Source organism: Coregonus lavaretus, assembly GCF_964263955.1.
Source record: "Coregonus lavaretus genome assembly, contig: HAP1_SCAFFOLD_4313, whole genome shotgun sequence".
Taxonomy (NCBI): domain Eukaryota; kingdom Metazoa; phylum Chordata; class Actinopteri; order Salmoniformes; family Salmonidae; genus Coregonus; species Coregonus lavaretus.
In genome coordinates, this window is record NW_028163113.1 from 25001 (window position 1) to 33114 (window position 8114).

Genomic DNA, 8114 nt, shown 5'->3' on the forward strand with positions numbered 1-8114 from the left:
TGCAATATTAAAGCTGATCTACCCCCTAAAATATATATATATATTTTTTAAGTCTCTATTAACCCAAAAATATTTGAATGGAGCTTATAGGTCCTTATGGGAAACGTGTTGCATATATAAGTCTCCCGAGTGGCGCAGTGGTCTAAGGCACTGCATCGCAGTGCTAGCTGTGCCACTAGAGATCCTGGTTCGAATCCAGGCTCTGTCATAGCCGGCCGCGACCGGGAGACTCATGGGGCGGCGCACAATTGGCCCAGCGTCGTCCAGGGTAGGGGAGGGAATGGCCGGCTGGGATGTAGCTCAGTTGGTAGAGCATGGCGTTTGCAACGCCAGGGTTGTGGGTTCGATTCCCACGGGGGGCCAGTATGAAAAATATAATGTATGCACTCACTAACTGTAAGTCGCTCTGGATAAGAGCGTCTGCTAAATGACTAAAATGTAAATGTAAATGTAATATGTACAACATTTCATTCCTGTTGCTCAAACGGGACAGGAGATATGGTTGTTTAAGGTTGATTACTACAGCCCCCCCCCCCCTTGGGCCAATCAGTAATGACCAGACGCATCACCCGAGTTTAGAACGGACGGAGCCAGATCAATATCAAACATGCTCTTTGGCTAGCTTTGCTGCCAGCCTATGGCAATGAGTGTTCGCATTCTAGTTAACTTATGTATCCAAAATTAGGTATTTTGCAGTGATCACAACAAAACATGATCTTAGCGACTGTTCAAGTAATAATCAACACATTGTATGAGCCTTTTTTTTAAGAGGGTTTTCTTTATTTAGAAGTAATAACCTTTTATATATATATATTTTTTTGGGGGGTGGGGGGGGGGTGATGTTAAACAGCAGTTTATTTATTAGTAATAACCTGGTAAATATAGACTGTTGAATGGTCCCAGATGGTGGACAGCAGTTTATTAGTAATAACCTGGTAAATATAGACTGTTGAATGGTCCCAGACGGTGAACAGCAGTTTATTAGTAATAACCTGGTAAATATAGACTGTTGAATGGTCCCAGATGGTGAACAGCAGTTTATTAGTAATAACCTGGTAAATATAGACTGTTGAATGGTCCCAGATGGTGGACAGCAGTTTATTAGTAATAACCTGGTAAATATAGACTGTTGAATGGTCCCAGATGGTGAACAGCAGTTTATTAGTAATAACCTGGTAAATATAGACTGTTGAATGGTCCCAGATGGTGAACAGCAGTTTATTAGTAATAACCTGGTAAATATAGACTGTTGAATGGTCCCAGATGGTGAACAGCAGTTTATTAGTAATAACCTGGTAAATATAGACTGTTGAATGGTCCCAGATGGTGAACAGCAGTTTATTAGTAATAACCTGGTAAATATAGACTGTTGAATGGTCCCAGATGGTGAACAGCAGTTTATTAGTAATAACCTGGTAAATATAGACTGTTGAATGGTCCCAGATGGTGGACAGCAGTTTATTAGTAATAACCTGGTAAATATAGACTGTTGAATGGTCCCAGATGGTGGACAGCAGTTTATTAGTAATAACCTGGTAAATATAGACTGTTGAATGGTCCCAGATGGTGGACAGCAGTTTATTAGTAATAACCTGGTAAATATAGACTGTTGAATGGTCCCAGATGGTGAACAGCAGTTTATTAGTAATAACCTGGTAAATATAGACTGTTGAATGGTCCCAGATGGTGAACAGCAGTTTATTAGTAATAACCTGGTAAATATAGACTGTTGAATGGTCCCAGATGGTGAACAGCAGTTTATTAGTAATAACCTGGTAAATATAGACTGTTGAATGGTCCCAGACGGTGGACAGCAGTTTATTAGTAATAACCTGGTAAATATAGACTGTTGAATGGTCCCAGATGGTGAACAGCAGTTTATTAGTAATAACCTGGTAAATATAGACTGTTGAATGGTCCCAGATGGTGGACAGCAGTTTATTAGTAATAACCTGGTAAATATAGACTGTTGAATGGTCCCAGATGGTGAACAGCAGTTTATTAGTAATAACCTGGTAAATATAGACTGTTGAATGGTCCCAGATGGTGAACAGCAGTTTATTAGTAATAACCTGGTAAATATAGACTGTTGAATGGTCCCAGATGGTGAACAGCAGTTTATTAGTAATAACCTGGTAAATATAGACTGTTGAATGGTCCCAGATGGTGAACAGCAGTTTATTAGTAATAACCTGGTAAATATAGACTGTTGAATGGTCCCAGATGGTGAACAGCAGTTTATTTATTAGTAATAACCTGGTAAATATAGACTGTTGAATGGTCCCAGATGGTGAACAGCAGTTTATTAGTAATAACCTGGTAAATATAGACTGTTGAATGGTCCCAGATGGTGGACAGCAGTTTATTAGTAATAACCTGGTAAATATAGACTGTTGAATGGTCCCAGATGGTGGACAGCAGTTTATTAGTAATAACCTGGTAAATATAGACTGTTGAATGGTCCCAGATGGTGAACAGCAGTTTATTAGTAATAACCTGGTAAATATAGACTGTTGAATGGTTCCAGATGGTGGACAGCAGTTTATTAGTAATAACCTGGTAAATATAGACTGTTGAATGGTCCCAGATGGTGAACAGCAGTTTATTAGTAATAACCTGGTAAATATAGACTGTTGAATGGTCCCAGATGGTGGACAGCAGTTTATTAGTAATAACCTGGTAAATATAGACTGTTGAATGGTCCCAGATGGTGGACAGCAGTTTATTAGTAATAACCTGGTAAATATAGACTGTTGAATGGTCCCAGATGGTGAACAGCAGTTTATTAGTAATAACCTGGTAAATATAGACTGTTGAATGGTCCCAGATGGTGAACAGCAGTTTATTAGTAATAACCTGGTAAATATAGACTGTTGAATGGTCCCAGATGGTGAACAGCAGTTTATTAGTAATAACCTGGTAAATATAGACTGTTGAATGGTCCCAGATGGTGAACAGCAGTTTATTAGTAATAACCTGGTAAATATAGACTGTTGAATGGTCCCAGATGGTGGACAGCAGTTTATTAGTAATAACCTGGTAAATATAGACTGTTGAATGGTCCCAGATGGTGAACAGCAGTTTATTAGTAATAACCTGGTAAATATAGACTGTTGAATGGTCCCAGATGGTGGACAGCAGTTTATTAGTAATAACCTGGTAAATATAGACTGTTGAATGGTCCCAGATGGTGGACAGCAGTTTATTAGTAATAACCTGGTAAATATAGACTGTTGAATGGTCCCAGATGGTGAACAGCAGTTTATTTAGAAGTAATAACCTGGTAAATATAGACTGTTGAATGGTCCCAGATGGTGGACAGCAGTTTATTAGTAATAACCTGGTAAATATAGACTGTTGAATGGTCCCAGATGGTGAACAGCAGTTTATTAGTAATAACCTGGTAAATATAGACTGTTGAATGGTCCCAGATGGTGAACAGCAGTTTATTAGTAATAACCTGGTAAATATAGACTGTTGAATGGTCCCAGATGGTGAACAGCAGTTTATTAGTAATAACCTGGTAAATATAGACTGTTGAATGGTCCCAGATGGTGAACAGCAGTTTATTAGTAATAACCTGGTAAATATAGACTGTTGAATGGTCCCAGATGGTGAACAGCAGTTTATTAGTAATAACCTGGTAAATATAGACTGTTGAATGGTCCCAGATGGTGGACAGCAGTTTATTAGTAATAACCTGGTAAATATAGACTGTTGAATGGTCCCAGACGGTGAACAGCAGTTTATTAGTAATAACCTGGTAAATATAGACTGTTGAATGGTCCCAGATGGTGGACAGCAGTTTATTAGTAATAACCTGGTAAATATAGACTGTTGAATGGTCCCAGATGGTGAACAGCAGTTTATTAGTAATAACCTGGTAAATATAGACTGTTGAATGGTCCCAGATGGTGGACAGCAGTTTATTTAGAAGTAATAACCTGGTAAATCTAGGATGTTGAATGGTCCCAGATGGTGAACAGCAGTTTATTAGTAATAACCTGGTAAATATAGACTGTTGAATGGTCCCAGATGGTGAACAGCAGTTTATTAGTAATAACCTGGTAAATATAGACTGTTGAATGGTCCCAGATGGTGAACAGCAGTTTATTAGTAATAACCTGGTAAATATAGACTGTTGAATGGTCCCAGATGGTGGACAGCAGTTTATTAGTAATAACCTGGTAAATATAGACTGTTGAATGGTCCCAGATGGTGAACAGCAGTTTATTAGTAATAACCTGGTAAATATAGACTGTTGAATGGTCCCAGATGTTGGACAGCAGTTTATTAGTAATAACCTGGTAAATATAGACTGTTGAATGGTCCCAGACGGTGAACAGCAGTTTATTAGTAATAACCTGGTAAATATAGACTGTTGAATGGTTCCAGATGGTGGACAGCAGTTTATTAGTAATAACCTGGTAAATATAGACTGTTGAATGGTTCCAGATGGTGAACAGCAGTTTATTAGTAATAACCTGGTAAATATAGACTGTTGAATGGTCCCAGATGGTGAACAGCAGTTTATTAGTAATAACCTGGTAAATATAGACTGTTGAATGGTCCCAGATGGTGAACAGCAGTTTATTAGTAATAACCTGGTAAATATAGACTGTTGAATGGTCCCAGATGGTGGACAGCAGTTTATTAGTAATAACCTGGTAAATATAGACTGTTGAATGGTCCCAGATGGTGGACAGCAGTTTATTAGTAATAACCTGGTAAATATAGACTGTTGAATGGTCCCAGATGGTGGACAGCAGTTTATTAGTAATAACCTGGTAAATATAGACTGTTGAATGGTCCCAGATGGTGAACAGCAGTTTATTAGTAATAACCTGGTAAATATAGACTGTTGAATGGTCCCAGATGGTGAACAGCAGTTTATTAGTAATAACCTGGTAAATATAGACTGTTGAATGGTCCCAGATGGTGAACAGCAGTTTATTAGTAATAACCTGGTAAATATAGACTGTTGAATGGTCCCAGATGGTGAACAGCAGTTTATTAGTAATAACCTGGTAAATATAGACTGTTGAATGGTCCCAGATGGTGAACAGCAGTTTATTTAGAAGTAATAACCTGGTAAATATAGACTGTTGAATGGTCCCAGATGGTGAACAGCAGTTTATTTAGAAGTAATAACCTGGTAAATCTAGGATGTTGAATGGTCCCAGATGGTGAACAGCAGTTTATTAGTAATAACCTGGTAAATATAGACTGTTGAATGGTCCCAGATGGTGAACAGCAGTTTATTAGTAATAACCTGGTAAATATAGACTGTTGAATGGTTCCAGATGGTGAACAGCAGTTTATTAGTAATAACCTGGTAAATATAGACTGTTGAATGGTCCCAGATGGTGGACAGCAGTTTATTAGTAATAACCTGGTAAATATAGACTGTTGAATGGTCCCAGATGGTGAACAGCAGTTTATTAGTAATAACCTGGTAAATATAGACTGTTGAATGGTCCCAGATGGTGAACAGCAGTTTATTAGTAATAACCTGGTAAATATAGACTGTTGAATGGTCCCAGATGGTGGACAGCAGTTTATTAGTAATAACCTGGTAAATATAGACTGTTGAATGGTCCCAGACGGTGAACAGCAGTTTATTAGTAATAACCTGGTAAATATAGACTGTTGAATGGTCCCAGATGGTGAACAGCAGTTTATTAGTAATAACCTGGTAAATATAGACTGTTGAATGGTCCCAGATGGTGGACAGCAGTTTATTAGTAATAACCTGGTAAATATAGACTGTTGAATGGTCCCAGATGGTGAACAGCAGTTTATTAGTAATAACCTGGTAAATATAGACTGTTGAATGGTCCCAGATGGTGAACAGCAGTTTATTAGTAATAACCTGGTAAATATAGACTGTTGAATGGTCCCAGATGGTGGACAGCAGTTTATTAGTAATAACCTGGTAAATATAGACTGTTGAATGGTCCCAGACGGTGGACAGCAGTTGACTTCCTCCAAGGTGGGCCTGCTTTAGGGAGGGGACTTCTTCTTCATGATGTGAAAGCGACTCGGAGTATATAATATAATTCATGTGCATTTCTTTAATGGATTGCTGTTGGTAACGTGTGTGTTTGTGTCTAGGTGTATCCAGACCAGGCCCTGTTGCTGTTGGTAACCCAGGCTCTGGCTCTACGCATCCTCCACAGACCTCTGACCCCCGCTCTACCCATCCTCTACTATTACAAGGTACACCTGACCTCTGACCTCCACTCTACCCATCCTCTACTATTACAAGGTACACCTGACCTCTGACCTCCACTCTACCCATCCTCTACTATTACAAGGTACACCTGACCTCTGACCTCCACTCTACCCATCCTCTACTATTACAAGGTACACCTGACCTCTGACCTCCACTCTACCATCCTCTACTATTACAAGGTACACCTGACCTCTGACCTCCACTCTACCCATCCTCTACTATTACAAGGTACACCTGACCTCTGACCTCCACTCTACCATCCTCTACTATTACAAGGTACACCTGACCTCTGACCTCCACTCTACCATCCTCTACTATTACAAGGTACACCTGACCTCTGACCTCCACTCTACCATCCTCTACTATTACAAGGTACACCTGACCTCTGACCTCCACTCTACCCATCCTCTACTATTACAAGGTACACCTGACCTCTGACCTCCACTCTAGGTGATATCAATACCGTTATATATAAGTATAGTATAATTATAAGAAATGTAAGATTTGTCAAATGATATGCATCTCAAGGCTCCAGCTATGCATGTGGTTTACTAGCTAAGAGGCTAGATGTCCAGATCCCTCTCAGGGCTCCAGCTAAGAGGCTAGATGTCCAGATCCATATCCATCTCAGGGCTCCAGCTAAGAGGCTAGATGTCCAGATCCATCTCAGGGCTCCAGCTATGAGGCTAGATGTCCAGATCCATATCCATCTCAGGGCTCCAGCTAAGAGGCTAGATGTCCAGATCCATATCCATCTCAGGGCTCCAGCTAAGTGGCTAGATGTCCAGATCCATATCCATCTCAGGGCTCCAGCTAAGAGGCTAGATGTCCAGATCCATATCCATCTCAGGGCTCCAGCTAAGAGGCTAGATGTCCAGATCCATATCCATCTCAGGGCTCCAGCTATGAGGCTAGATGTCCAGATCCATCTCAGGGCTCCAGCTATGAGGCTAGATGTCCTTATCCATATCCATCTCAGGGCTCCAGCTATGAGGCTAGATGTCCTTATCCATATCCATCTCAGGGCTCCAGCTATGAGGCTAGATGTCCAGATCCATGCCCATCTCAGGGCTCCAGCTAAGAGGCTAGATGTCCAGATCCATCTCAGGGCTCCAGCTAAGAGGCTAGATGTCCAGATCCATATCCATCTCAGGGCTCCAGCTAAGAGGCTAGATGTCCATATCCATATCCATCTCAGGGCTCCAGCTATGAGGCTAGATGTCCAGATCCATGCCCATCTCAGGGCTCCAGCTAAGAGGCTAGATGTCCAGATCCATCTCAGGGCTCCAGCTAAGAGGCTAGATGTCCAGATCCATGCCCATCTCAGGGCTCCAGCTAAGAGGCTAGATGTCCAGATCCGTGCCCATCTCAGGGCTCCAGCTAAGAGGCTAGATGTCCAGATCCATGCCCATCTCAGGGCTCCAGCTAAGAGGCTTGATGTCCAGATCCATGCCCATCTCAGGGCTCCAGCTAAGAGGCTAGATGTCCAGATCCATATCCATCTCAGGGCTCCAGCTAAGAGGCTAGATGTCCAGATCCATGCCCATCTCAGGGCTCCAGCTATGAGGCTAGATGTCCAGATCCATCTCAGGGCTCCAGCTAAGAGGCTAGATGTCCAGATCCATCTCAGGGCCCCAGCTAAGAGGCTAGATGTCCAGATCCATCTCAGGGCCCCAGCTAAGAGGCTAGATGTCCAGATCCATCTCAGGGCCCCAGCTAAGAGGCTAGATGTCCAGATCCATGCCCATCTCAGGGCTCCAGCTAAGAGGCTAGATGTCCAGATCCATGCCCATCTCAGGGCTCCAGCTAAGAGGCTAGATGTCCAGATCCATATCCATCTCAGGGCTCCAGCTATGAGGCTAGATGTCCAGATCCATAT

At 41.5% G+C, this 8114-nt stretch overlaps 1 protein-coding gene across 1 annotated transcript in view; it reads left to right on the forward strand.

Moving 5' to 3' along the window:
• LOC311118464 (uncharacterized protein) overlaps positions 1-6607 on the forward strand; it is a gene marked incomplete at both ends in the record, with an annotated part of 27920 nt that extends 21313 nt beyond the window's left edge. Inside the window, 2 exons of the mRNA XM_084193259.1 lie at positions 6115-6219; positions 6464-6607. Of these exons, the coding sequence (XP_084049385.1) occupies positions 6115-6219; positions 6464-6607 (249 nt within the window). The remainder of the gene's footprint in view (positions 1-6114; positions 6220-6463) is intronic.
• Positions 6608-8114: the final 1507 nt, after the last annotated feature.